The 13,718-nt window shown below is 42.9% G+C and overlaps 2 protein-coding genes across 13 annotated transcripts in view; one reads left to right on the top strand and one right to left on the bottom strand.

Annotated features, from left to right (window-relative positions):
* LOC146855858 (uncharacterized) overlaps positions 1-6,641 on the bottom strand; it is a 922,371-nt gene extending 915,730 nt beyond the window's left edge. For 4 of the 12 annotated variants that reach the window (XM_085653801.1, XM_085653802.1, XM_085653806.1 and 1 more), the window contains exon 1: positions 5,167-5,441. In XM_085653801.1, the coding sequence (XP_085509927.1) occupies positions 5,167-5,190 (24 nt within the window). In that variant the 5' untranslated portion in view covers positions 5,191-5,441. Of the gene's footprint in view, positions 1-4,831 lie in introns of all 12 variants that reach the window. The other 8 variants (XM_085653807.1, XM_085653809.1, XM_085653808.1 and 5 more) reach the window with 6 other exon arrangements.
* Positions 6,642-6,681: 40 nt separating this feature from the next.
* The window catches only part of LOC146855857 (uncharacterized), a 52,836-nt gene continuing 45,799 nt past the window's right edge, over positions 6,682-13,718 (top strand). Inside the window, exon 1 of the mRNA XM_085653814.1 lies at positions 6,682-7,324. Within this exon, the coding sequence (XP_085509940.1) occupies positions 6,682-7,324 (643 nt within the window). The remainder of the gene's footprint in view (positions 7,325-13,718) is intronic.

Raw genomic sequence — 13,718 nt, 5'->3', positions numbered from 1 at the left:
AACCAAATAATCATTTTCCTATGGAAACCAGGTTCCAACTAGAACTAAACAGTGGTGACTGCCACTGTATATTAAATATACACATATATATATATATATATATATATATATATATTCACTGAAAAAAACATAGGTTTCACACGTGTTATAGTTAGCTGGACATTTCATACGTAAAAAAATATTGAAATTCCCCAGTTATAGTTAGTTCAGCTAACTATAACTCGCGTGCCCGCAATCCACTGCTGATGACGTCACATATTACATCACTCATGACATGATCAGTGACATCACTCATGACATCACTGATGACATCATCCAGTGAATATGTGTCTTTCTGAAAAATGAATATTTTTTATATATGTATATCTAAAGGTTAATGGAAGAATAAATGGGTAAATAAGTGTCTAAATGCATGTTTTTTTTGGTAAAATTAATTGTATAACTGACTTATTAACAGTATCTTAGTGAATACAAGTATTAGTGAATAATGTTTAAATATTTAAATATCTGTATCAGTGTCTCACTTTGTGTATAAGTGGCTGCATGGGTTGGTGAGTAGCTACATGAGTGTGTATATGGGTTATTAGTTCGTGTTTAGAGTATCAGTATGAGTGTCTGTATGGTTCAGTGGGGGAATGTTACTTAGCGTATAGATGCATGAATGAGTGACTCACTATTTGTATGTGTTTTGAAGACAGTATGTGAGCAGGACAGTATGGGTGGATGAGTGTGTGTATGGGTGAGTAAGAGAGTGAATGACTGTCTCAATAGTGTCTTTATGAGTAAGTCCATATGTTTTAAACTAGTATATGTGAGTATTGATGTATATAAGTGAGGATATATGAGAGTGAGAGATTAGAAGAGTTCCTGTATAAATAAGTATGTGTTTCTATAAGTGATTGTTTAAGAGAGTAAGTACGTGTACGTTTCTGTAGAAGTAAGTGTAGTGGTGTGTGTATATAACTGTACATGCAAGTAAATGGCTGTTTATTTGCATGTGTGAGTGTGTGTGTGAGTAACTATGTATGAGTGTAGGTGTGTAACAGGATGTATAGGTGTATGAGTACATATGATGACTGAGAACATGTATGAGTGATTATATAGAAGTGTTGATGAATGAGTGGATGCGCATGTAGATTTTGGAATTACTGAATAGGTTGTTCTAACTGGTATTGGTATCTCTATAGTATTCAAAACCTTAGTTTGTATTTTTCAATGTGTGTATCAAAGTTTATATCCGGATAAGAGGAGGTCTGCCACTCTTACACATGGATGATGTCATCAGTGATGTCATTTGAGATGTCATGAGTGATGTCATGAGTGATGTCACTGACCATGTCATGAGTGATGTAATATGCGACGTCATCAGCAGTGGATTGCGGGCGCGCGAGTTATAGTTCGCTGAACTAACTATAACGGGGGAAATTTCAATTGTTTTTTACGAGTGAAATGTCCAGCTAACTATAACATGTGTGAAACCTATGGTTTTTTCAGTGAATTTGCAAGGTTTTTTAAATGCTAATTCCTAACTATAACGTGTGTGAAACCTATGGTTTTTCAGTGAATTTGCAAGGTTTTTTTATGCTAATTCCTAACTATAACGTGTGTGAAACCTATGGTTTTTTAAGTGAATTTGCAAGGTTTTTTAAATGCTAATTTATGAATGTATTATTATATTATTTAAATATTTATTTTACAATAAGCTACCTATGTATATAGTTATAGATTGACTGTATCCTGTAATATGGAATGGCTCAGCTTTTTTTTTTTATTTGGATAAAGTTGAACAGCATAGTTAATATCTTCTATAAACTTATAAACACTTTAAAATTAATTTTTAAGGGTTTTTGACCGTGCGCGCATGCGTACGTGCTCCGTGCGTGCACCGTGCGCGTGCTCCGTGCGCGCACGGCAAGTCATGTGATTAAGAAACAACACTTTTCATTGGTTTATAGTAGTTTCAGTTCCAGAAACTTCCAACACCACACCCACTCCCCTCATTATTTCTTCTGATTCCCTGGGAGAAGGAGCTGAGCAGCTTTTCCAGTACTCCAGTACTTGAGAATGGCAGAGCAGCAGTCATCTTCTGGGAGTGAGCAGGAGACCCTTGTGCTACAGAGACAGAGGAAACAGAAAGACTCTTTTATATGGCAATTTTTTACATTTCCAGAGGGGCAGAAGAAAGTGAATGATCCAAAAGTCACCTGCACTATTTGTGGTGTTGTCTTATCAAGAGGAGATCCTAAAAAGAAATACTCTTTTAGTATTTTCACTATGATCAGGCACGTTAAAAGGAGTACATCCTGTGGCTTTTGCTCGAGCTGCTAGAGACAACCCTCCAGCAGCTCAGCCGAGCACATCCGCAGCAGCTCAGCCGAGCACATCATCGGCATCTCAGCCGAACACTTCATCTGCGGCGGCAGCTTCACCTGCTTCTGTTCCTCTGGATATGCACCCTCTGTTCAAGAGGGTGCATATACGGTGCAATGCGTGCAATGCTCTTCTCTCTTATGGTGACACCAGCATTCCCCTAATAGAGAGCAAGATACAGCAGCACACATGCGGCACCCCATAATTTTTTCATTTTTTTGTTCCTCTGTTCCTCAATTAACACAACGGCTCTTTTTAGAGCCACCTAACATCTAAACACTTAAATTTAATTTTTAATTATATTTTTTTTATGATTATTTTCCGCTGTGCGCGCACCTCGCGGCGGTGCGCGCACCTCGAGATTTTTTTAAAAAAAATAAAATGTTTTTTTTCACCCTTCGGGGTCTTTCAGGGACCCCCTGACAAAAGCTAGGGGGTCAGGAACTCTGTACCCTGCCCCCTTTTCACGTTCTCCACCTTTCTTTTTCACTGTCACACACAAAATGGCGGAAGACACTTCCTGATTTTGACCGATTCGTATGTTGACTGACATGTAACCACCAATCAGAATTACGCTCGCGCACGGCACCGTGCGCACACGGTGCGTGGCTATAGATATTTATGTACTTTTAACTGCAATTTTCTCAGGAACTACTGAACAGATTGACACCATATATGCAAAAGGAACATCCCTGACCTGAGGACTACCTCTTTGCCAAATTTCAAGTAATTCTGTTCAGCCGTTTGGGCTGTACCTTCGACTAAAGGTCCTATGGGAAAATGCATGGGGAAAACGCGTTTTGGGACCGCCCCTTTTTTCTCAGCCCCCGCTTAACGAATCACCCCGAGACTTTCAGGATAGGAGCTGAGCGGAGCGCCCCATTAGTTTTGAAAATTTCGCGAGGATCCGTCAACCGGCGTCAAAGTTATTCAAAATAGAATTTTCAGATTTCCTATGGAAACACGGTCCTAACTAGAACTATCTACTGGCGACCACCAGTAGATAATACACACCCACACATCAATAAAGGCTGTCAGGATGTATTACCCTGTCTGTGTCATTTCTACTATGTTAATCTTTGTACATTGGTCAGATGCTTAAATGTTGCCCTTTGCCACACACAAGAAAATATCAGATATTCTGCATGGTTCTCGATATATAAAATCAATAACTGCTGATCAAGAATTAGCCCTCCCATAATGTTCAAGAAATGTGGCTTCTGATGAGGCAACTGATAGATTGTCTCATGCAGGCCATGAACCACAACTAAAACTTTATTAACCCTAATTATCAAACGAAACCTTTACACTACTTAAGGTCACAAGGGTAACCTAATACAACCTTCCTACGCCTCCTCACGAAAAGTCAGCCAGACCTATAATAACTAGCCTGAATTGCTACCAGTAATATTCGCTATTCAATTAATCATATTTTTGTGTATATGAATCTTAAGGTATTGCAGGCTGAAATCACCATGTTTACAATCACTGTGTCAGAGAAGCCACACAATGATAAAATGACAAATTATTACAATTGATTTGCTGTTAAGCATAGTGGAAGTGAAGAATTCATCCCTGATGACCCACTACGATACAGACAAGGACAGCATAAAATGTCCACCTTTATCCATGCAATATAAAGGGTTCAACGCGTCATCATTAGAAGATTGAGTTCCAAAACGGACAACCACAATAAGCAGTTCCAGAACAATAAAAATCAAGGATTTGAAAAGCGCAGAAATGTAGGCACAGGGACAAGATGTACCCAGTATCGCAGGATGTTGAGCCGATGCCGAGACTCGAACCCTGAAACCCGCTCCGCAGTGGGCAGCTCAGGTCGTTGTGCCGCACCTTCTTCCTCACAGCTTAGCTGTATTGTGGCAAAAGCAAGGTGTGAAACTCAAACACCTCATCACACCAACAATGCACACTGCCCCAGGGTAAAATATCAACACCTCTTTCCAACTGCCACGGCATCACCAAGGTTAAAGCGCACCCTTCACAGAAGAGGCATGATCTCCTTGGTCCGAAATCAGATTATGCCCCCACTCCCACAAAGGGATCAAGTCAATGTGCTGGGAAAGATCTACGGTCACGGATTATCAGATACACTACTCCTCTACACCCCACAGGCTAGCACTTAAACTCTCCTGGAGTAACAGGCATTAGAGGTGGGCAGATATAGCGTGATGGTGGTGGTATAAATTAAAAGACATGCAACTTAACGAGGGTTTTTGTTACTGCTGTTTTGCATAATGTATACGGAATATAAAGTTTTCTAGCACTTGGTTGAGTAAAACACAATATTTAAAGTGAAAAACTGCAGTAACACCCAAGTACATTATAACAAAAACCTAAAGTGGTATTAACGTGTACTGGGTGGCGAGATGACATAAATGCAACAACAAGCTAGAAGTCGTCCCCAGATATCAAATTGAAATAATGAATGACAGCTGCCTACCTGTCAACTCCAACCCCAAGTAAGCTTCCTTATCAAATCCGTACCCCCAGAAAATCTTCCCATGGCACCCAAGGGGCAGGTTCCAATTTGGAACAGAGAACTCTCATGTGCAGAAAAATGTAGCTACTGAAACTCCCATGGATACGCTCCATTGCGAGGGAGAAAAGTCAGCCCCAAGCACGTTCACGCATGCACGTTGAGAGGTCACGTTCCTCTATGCAGCAGGAGAGGTCCTGGTCCATGAAAGGCGGCAAAGGTCAACAACCTGGGAAGTGTCAGAGGTCAACCCTGTCTACAGGGTATTAGCCACTCTACGCCATAGTATTGTTTCTTACCGGAACAGGATGCGGCGCAGACATGTCCTGTGGGTTCCGCCCCAAGCAGTGGTGGGGATGTCTGAGCTGCGTGATGAGGGACAAACCTCACCCCCTTAAATACAGCTTCCCTTCTCTATTCACGGGACTGACGGGTTGTAGATCAGGGCTGTATGGCCTCATGCAACTCTCACAAAATGGCCCCGAACTTTCCCTGAAATGGTAATCCGACCAATGCCCCTCAATGACATGGCGTCCGCGTTCTATCAACCAAGAGGCCGGCTGCGTTCTGTTCTGACTATTCTACTTCCGGATAAACCGGAAGCGACTTCTTTCTCTCACTGACAGGCATCTAGGAGTGCTCTGGGGTTGGCGAACCACTCGCTTCCCCTATAAATATGGCCGCTTGATTTAATTTTCACTACTATAACCTGCACTGGTGAATCTGCCACGCTTCCTGGTGTAGATGAAGTTATTTTACTCCAATTGCGTGCCCTGGCGTGAAGAGGGCAGCATTTGATGTATCATTTTACCCAAGGCCAAGAAAATTGTGACGGAAGTATAACATTTCCCATTCGTTATAAATGTAGCACTGGCGAAGGGGTCATTTCAGTCCAGCGGCTATCTTTGTAAGCGACACGGACGACGCGCAAGGGGTGCGCAGAAGTCGTTTCTGTGAGGACAGCCTGCAGATAACTCAAGGGTTTTAAATGAGGACAACCGAGATGAAAACACATTGTGGTAGTGACTTGGATACCCACAAATGTTCATCCGCCGTGTTGGTATGAGGAACACTACCAGTAGAAGCCAAGCCCTATGTGTGGTGACGACGTAGAGAAAACGCTGCCATCTCTGTAAAGGCGATAAAATATATAAATGTTCCGTGACCATGAACAGGAAGTGCAGCTGTCACTTTAGGGTGGGTGAAATGCAGTTGAAAATCAGACCGTGAATCTTTCCCATGATGTTTATTTGACATCTCCCTGTAGACTTGCAGTCAGGTTTTCGCTGGAGAATCGAACCAAGGCACGATGTGTGGAGGTGCACGTTTCACAGCAGTAAGTTATTAGTGCCAACTATTTATGTAAAGTCCTTACAAATATGTCATTCGTTTTACTGTACACCTTGCTTTGCTTGCCAAATTCTTAACTCTAACTTGTTGGGCGATTGCAGACGTTTCTCTTCTTTTATGGGCCATCCTTTCGAATAACAGTAGTATTGGAATTGACATACATAGTTCCCGCCGAGAGGAAGGGCTTGTCGGTTGTTCGCTCAGATGATTGATTTGCAAGCGAGTTAACCAAACTGCACTTAATTTAAATGGTTGGGCCCCACCATGCTATCCAAATGCAAGAAAAGTGGAAAACCACTATTGACAGCTGAGTAATGTTTCTTCACGGTTCAAATCGGTAACCTGTAGCAACTTTCTTGGGTCTTTGGAAGGTCCCGAGTGTTGTGCCTAGCTCGTGATTGGAAGCCAAGTTTCGACAGTTACTTTTTGTTTCTCATTTGATTGGTTTTGAGGCTATTTTGGCTATGTTATTGGTTGCTATGCAGTTGTTCTCCCCTGCGGTTGGTTACCATGGCCGTTCCCAGCACCGTGATTGGTTAAGGGGAGGGATATTGACTTTCCTGTTATGTGGGCTGATCTCGGTAACCGAAAGTAGGTTTCAGCTTTACATTCAGCCGTGCCCCTTGCCGCGGAACTGCATGTGCGCCTTGGGGACTTGCGTGGTTGTTGTGGATAAGGGAGTGCTGGCTATGTCCTCTTCCCAAGAGCCAGGGGATTCTGTAGGTAATAGGAAGACGGGGGGAAAGAGGCCAAGGAAGCCGAACTACACGTACGAGGAGCTGCAGCTGCTGATCCACACGGTGCACCACAACTACGACTTGTTGTACGGGGAGGGTCAGAGGAAGAACGACCAACGGCGCAAGGAGGTCTGGCACCGCTTGGTGGAGTCCATCAATGGCCAGGGCGTGGTGGTGCGCACCAAGGACGAGCTGCAGCACAAGTACCGTGACTTGCGGGCCGAGGTGAAGAAGAAACTGCACGAGATTCAACGACAGTCGCAGGGTGGCGGAGATGGTATGCCAGTCTCAGTTTCCCTGACATTGCTGGAGAAGCTGATTGCTGCCAACATCAACCGTGGCTTCCAGCAGCTGCACTACGCCCTTCCCGGTAAGAGTCATCAGCGGGTTGGCGTGCCTCTTGCTGGGAGTAAACTTTACGGCCGATATCGCACGTTTCCTTCCCCCTCCTCATTGAGGTTGAAGTGTGTTAACACGGTCTAAAGACGAGTCTAAATATAGCGCCATCTGTTGGGCTCCAGGCATTAATTTTGGGTAAAGTAGGCGTCAGCTGCACCCATTTCATACAGCGCAGCGGCGGGCGGCGAGTTTTTGCGAGCTTTTACGAAAATGCCCTGTGCACAACCACCACTTGTTGGCACCCGTGCGCATATCCGCATGCACACACAACTCAGATGAGCAAGATATTTACATAGCAAATGAAGTAAGCATTATGTATCAATTTCTCACTCAAAGGAATGCTTGAATTTAGAACTCAACATTTAAAACCTTTTCAATCAAACTCCATGTTATCTTGATTAGAACATTAACGTGCACTTCTTATTGTCACCAACTCACGGATTAAATAAAATGTACATCTTGAAATTATATATATTTTTAAATTAGATTTTTGTGTGTTACGACTGAGAGATTTTACGGATCTTGGCGGTAAATTGTCTAAATAGCCGCCTTTAACCTCAATGTTTAGGTTGGGAAAGAATCACTCATTGGTTTTCTGTAAGTAAAGTATTTTGCCTCCCAAGCCAAATGTCTGGAACGGCAGTGACCGGTATTAATTGTCTTTTGACCAGCTGGTTGCCTTGCTTTTCTTTGAGGGCAGATGGCGTTGAAATGTGCACTCCTCACAGAGAAACCCTCACTATAAAACACATCTGGGGCCTCCAGCCAATCAGATTGCTAGGTTGAATGACGGCTTGATTCTTGTTCTTCTGCGTGGTTAGCATGCGCTGGTGGCTGCTGAGTTATGGATCATGTGAGCTAGTCCCCAACATTAATAATAGGCCCTCAAGAAAACCAACGAGTGCCTCTATTTATACGCGTTGCCCCCATACTGGAGTTTGTTATAATGTAAACAGGATTGTGTCTGCTGGTGCGAAGAAACAATATCTTAGACTTAACGGCACTCAACCTATGTCTTGCAGACCAGCATGTTTTGCACATTTTCGGTAGTATATGAAATGTATCCTAGGATTCGTTTGGGCTGCTTGACACTGAACCGACTGTTTACTTTTAAACTTTATATTGCCAGCTTCCAGTATCTGACAATAAAATAGTTTTAAGAAAAGTGCACTGGACCATAAATCATACAAGAAAAATGGGCTTCATAACATCTGGATGGGTAGTTAAAGTAGACGTTCTTTGTGTGCCTCTCATGCCTCGGTCCCTGGTGCCCCTGCATTAATGAAAGTTACAAACATCAGACTGGATGTCAGGGAATGCTTCCAACCCAGGGACTGATCCCTTACACTCGAATTGACGAGGTTTGTCGCATCATATTCAGATTCAAAAGATCAAATGAGAACTTCCTTTAAACAAGCATTGGCAAAGTCAATAGGTCGTGCCTTTTGGATGTATTGCTTTGCTTGTGCATGCTGTTTGCCAATGCTGTGCAGCATAGGCAAAAAAGAAAACCGCATAGGTGCAATGACATGACTTGGCTGCCTTTGCGGTCGTGTCATTCTTTGGCATGGGCACAGTCAAAAGGATGCCGGTGTCATTCTTGTTTTTTAATTGACCGATCTAAGACCGGGGACAGAGCAGTAGCTAAAAATGTAAATGTTAAGTGTGCAACAGCCAGGCCCTCCATAAATGGAATAATACATTCTAAATGCCCACAATGGGTGGGAGCACTACAGAGAAGCGGTTGGAGGGTAGCAACGGGGCAGTGAGAGTAAATAACAAGCATTTACAATGCAACAGGTCTCGCAACTCGAATTTTAGAGTTATTGGCATTGTAAATGGCAATGCCTTTAAAAAAATAAAAAGCCATTGTTATTTACAATACCAAAAGCAACACCTGTTGCATTGCATAGCGCGTGTCAGTTACTTACATCCTGCAATGTAACCATTGTCTCTGTGCCATGAGTCCTCAAAGAACACTAAACAGTCTCAGCTATGGCCCTCTCAAACTCACATGAAGAAGAGAGCATTTCAAATTCTACAAAAATGTAAATAAAGTCACCCAGTCTTATGAGGTAACTTTTTCATTCAGGCCTGCAGTGTTTGCACTTTTATTTCACTTCTCCATTTCTCTGTTGAAGCCCTTTCCACTCAAACTCAAAAGCAGTCAAGCATCCGCAATTATACCCTTGGTCCCCCTCGCTAACCTTACGCGTCCTGATGCACAAGCTGATTGTTTCATTCCGTGCAGCCCTCTAACGGCCTGGGTGGGTGGAGGGGGGACGTGGGGGTGATTTAGTGTGCTCTTCAATCCAGGGCAGGAAAGCGCTGCCATGACGATACAGAGTATGTAACCGAGTCTTGGTAAATACTGACCCGTATGGGATCGAACCGCAACCTTGTTGTTGTTATCGCCACACTGTATCTGCTGAGCTAACAGGGCCAAACTAGTAAAGAAACAAAACATTCTAAATCGGTTCGAATGTCCGTTACCATGGGAGAACATGCATATTATATTCTTCACTGAACGATTGAAAACGCAGCCAATTATAACAATTGCCACTTCGATCAGTGCTATGGTGGCTGGTGCAGGCCTACCTATGCCGTTACCTTGCACCTTCCCCATCGTAACAGGCGGCCTGAACATTGCTGCTTGACTTACCTCGTGCGTAGACAGCCCCCGCTGCGCTACAGGAAGCCTTCATCAGCCATCCAGTGCACCGCGACCAGCCATGCGAGCCCCATTGTTACAATTGATCAAAACATCAAGGCGATGGCCCCCAAGGTGAGCCCGGAGGCCTGAAACCGCACTCCATTGCAAGGCTGCGTGAGGAAGCATGATGGACAAGGCAACCCACTGAATAGCAAGCAAGCAAATGAGTGACAATAAAACCAACCAATGTTAAGCAATTTCGGGATTTAAACCCACTGTAAGTTTTGGTGAGCTCTCAATAAGTCTTTTGCAACCAGACTGCTTGCGTTGTGTAGGAAGGAAGACTTAAAATCACAAGACTGTGTTAGGTAGACACCCTTTATATACATTTCTGAGAAAGAGATACTGCCAAACTTGGCAGTCCACATCAGTTTCTTGTCCGTCTGTTTTCCAACTAGTGGCATCCTCCTCATTGCCTAAAATATGTTATGTTTTGTTAGCCTTCATTTATAGCACGCACAGCTACTCGGAAGTGTCCCGGCACGAAATCGGTCCAGAAAGTGCAGTACATAGGAGGCTGCTTTGTGGAAATGGGCTTGGATGGGGATAGGCTAAACTGTCTAATATTGGTAACAAGGACTGACATTACTAACCATTGCTCTGTAATCAGTATCAAACACCAGTTTAGTAGCACTAGCTGCTAACAATACCAGAATATAAACCTATTACCCTGATGCCATACACAAAATAGAAATCACTTTTCAAGAGCAAGATCAACAATACTGTCTGAAGCCATAAGTTTGATGAGAAGCAGTATGGAGAAGTCTTTCATGGGCACTACCTGCATATGCCCAAAACAATAAATCAAATGTGTTGGCAGAGTTATGCCCTGAACTCCTCTGCTTTCTGCCCTTATGCTGTAATTCACTGTCCCTGCCTAAACGCAGGTAAGTTTTCTTCCTACTAAGCACTGAAGTTGTGTTCCCTGCTGTCATCTATGTGGCATCCGCACAGGCTCAGTAGCCGTCAGTGCTATGTATGATCACAAAAAAAAAAAAACAGTGCAGGACTACCACCCTCAGTTTTGCCAACTTTCTTCAGATGGCCAAAAAGCGTCTCGATTTGAGAAGTGAAAGAGGGAACACCCCCATGAATGTAGTGGCCACCACCATACATAAAAGGGCCGAAGTACAAGAACCAAAAATAATTGGGAAACAGCACAGGTAAACTGCAGGCTGCAAGTTGTGGACGACTGCAGGTTAGCCAGTCATGTCAACAATTCTTCACACGGTAAGAGCGTGACCAAGGGTCTCTCTCCCCATGCCACCCTCTATATAAAAAAAGTGCAGTCAAACATGTTGGCTGAGATTGGGTTATTCTTTGGTAGTGATGCGCAACAGGCAATTCCTTCTGCTGAATTAAATCCCTTATTCCACCAAATTAAGCTCCACTTTTTAGGTCTCGCCTAGCGTTGCAGCGCATGAGTTGCTCACTCAGCGAGACCTAAAGTGAGAGAGGAGATTTCAAAAGGGGACTTGAAGCCCCGCCCATCATTTTCATTGGGAAGAGTCAGCGTTTATGCTAGACGCTGTCTTCCCATTGAAAAGGATGCTTTTGGGCTACTGCCCTTTTCCCCCTTTTGGACGGCTTATCCGGACTGGGTCGTCTGCTTCACAGCTATCGTGAAGCAATTCCTTATCTTTATAGGGGGCCGTCTGTTTCTAATTAGTGCTCTCTTCTGCTTTGAGCAGCCTTGAAGCAAAACAAGGATTTTTTTCACCGTGGCTTCGGTGCCCATCATGTACTCGTGGTCACCCCTGCAGCATTAGCCCAAAAACTTATGGGCGAAGATTTTGGACATTAGAATAATTTATTGTCACTAAACCAGCAGAATATTCACTCACCCAAAGCAAGACAAAAGGACTCGCACAGAGTTATTTCTACTGAGCAGACCACAAACACTTAGACTCCACATTAACCCTGCTAAAAGCATCAGAAAGATTGGACTTATTCAAAAGTAGATTGGGCTGATGGCAGCAGAAGTGAATTTCTGTGGAGTACTTGGTAACCGGAGAGGTGTACACGTTTTTAACGATTTTCTATTTGTAAATGCGTTATATATTCAATAAAAATTGGTGATTGTGATCCAGCGCAAATCTGGAAATGGGGAATAACATGTACCGATATCCTCCCTGCGGCGTAGACCCGACGTCACACTAGCTCATTCACACACACACATTCATTGGTGAGGCCCATAACACCAACACTCGTACGTCTCTCTCACGAGTCTGCACACAGGAGGGATGAGTAATTCAAACGCTGGACATTTGGGGGGAAATACCTTTATAACCTATAGGGAGAGAAGTTATTTTACAAAATATACATTAACATCTTTCACCTATAGATCCCTAGTCCCAAACATCAAGGCACTCCACCCACTTGGTCAACGGACCAATTTAGTTGGATTGGTTGATGGTGATTTAGAACCAGCTAAAACACATTTTAAGACTCAGAATCCTTATTTCCCTTAATGAAACCACAAACTCATATTTCTTGTTAATATTTGTTTATCTAAATTTTCATAATGATTAATATTTGCTTTTGTCTCGTCAAAGTTTAGAGTTTTGAGATCAATTCAAATAAATCGCAGAACATCATATTTACCTAATCTGGTTATCTGAAGTCTTCTAATTCATTGGCTCTGCATAACCAAATTTTGTCGTAAATTGTCAGAAAAAGCAGGCCAAGCTCAAAGTCCTCTGCTCAGCACGTTACAGTCCCAATTTATCAAAGGACCAGAAATCGTGCAAGCATCTATCATAGCCCATGGATTTAGAAAAGGTTTGCAGTCATCAAGCGGTCAGGCAGCATCTGGATCTTCAGGAAAGGCGTCACAATGAACGGACGTGGACAAATGATGAATGAAAAGAAAGAGAGATCTGAACCCTCCCTATTCTACTACCCTTTTTTATAATAAATCAAGTCAAAGAAGATACAATGTTAAACTTTAGGACAGTCATGATTGGCTGGTTGAGATCGTACGATTTATATTCCCAGATTTTCAGTACAGTTCGAGGGGTGAGGTCATTGGTTAGCGAAGTGTCGGCTTGTTCCGGTTTACTGTAAGGTTGATTGTTCCCCTGTCTTGGCGAATGTCCCGTTTCGTATCCTTGACCCGGGACATGTTGTGCAAAGGTCGCTACGAGGTTTCGGAGATTTCTTGCACATGCGCAGCTCATTCCGCGCCTCATGAGACAGTGGCCACTTCTGCGTGTGGTGACAGCGGTCATGTTGGATTTAGGCCCAGATCCCAACTTTAGCGAAACAAACACAAAATAATAATTAATTCATAGAAATGGTGATTCTAATGTTAACTCCTTGCTGACCCCTCTATGTGCTTGTATTTATCTAGCATATAGCGACATTTAAAGCAATTATATTCACCTTTTTCGATCCTCCTCGAGGGTGCAACATCACAAAGCAACATATATCGTGCAGTATTCTATTACCACATATACTATTGTTAATATGCGTACAGATTATAGTTATAAGAGTTATTTAGCCTAACAAATCCCATGTGTAGTTTAAGTATTAATAATGTTGATTAGTATACATGCAACACGCGTTTAACAATATTATAATTAATAGATTATATAATTAGTATTTTCATGCAAAAATAGAGGAGGTATACAAAATTTTGCACTACCTGCTC

This window comes from Triturus cristatus, chromosome 4_1 (genome assembly GCF_964204655.1).
Source record: "Triturus cristatus chromosome 4_1, aTriCri1.1, whole genome shotgun sequence".
Lineage (NCBI taxonomy): Eukaryota > Metazoa > Chordata > Amphibia > Caudata > Salamandridae > Triturus > Triturus cristatus.
The sequence above is the reverse complement of the archived record's forward strand: the minus strand, read 5'-3'. Positions and strand labels throughout refer to the sequence as shown.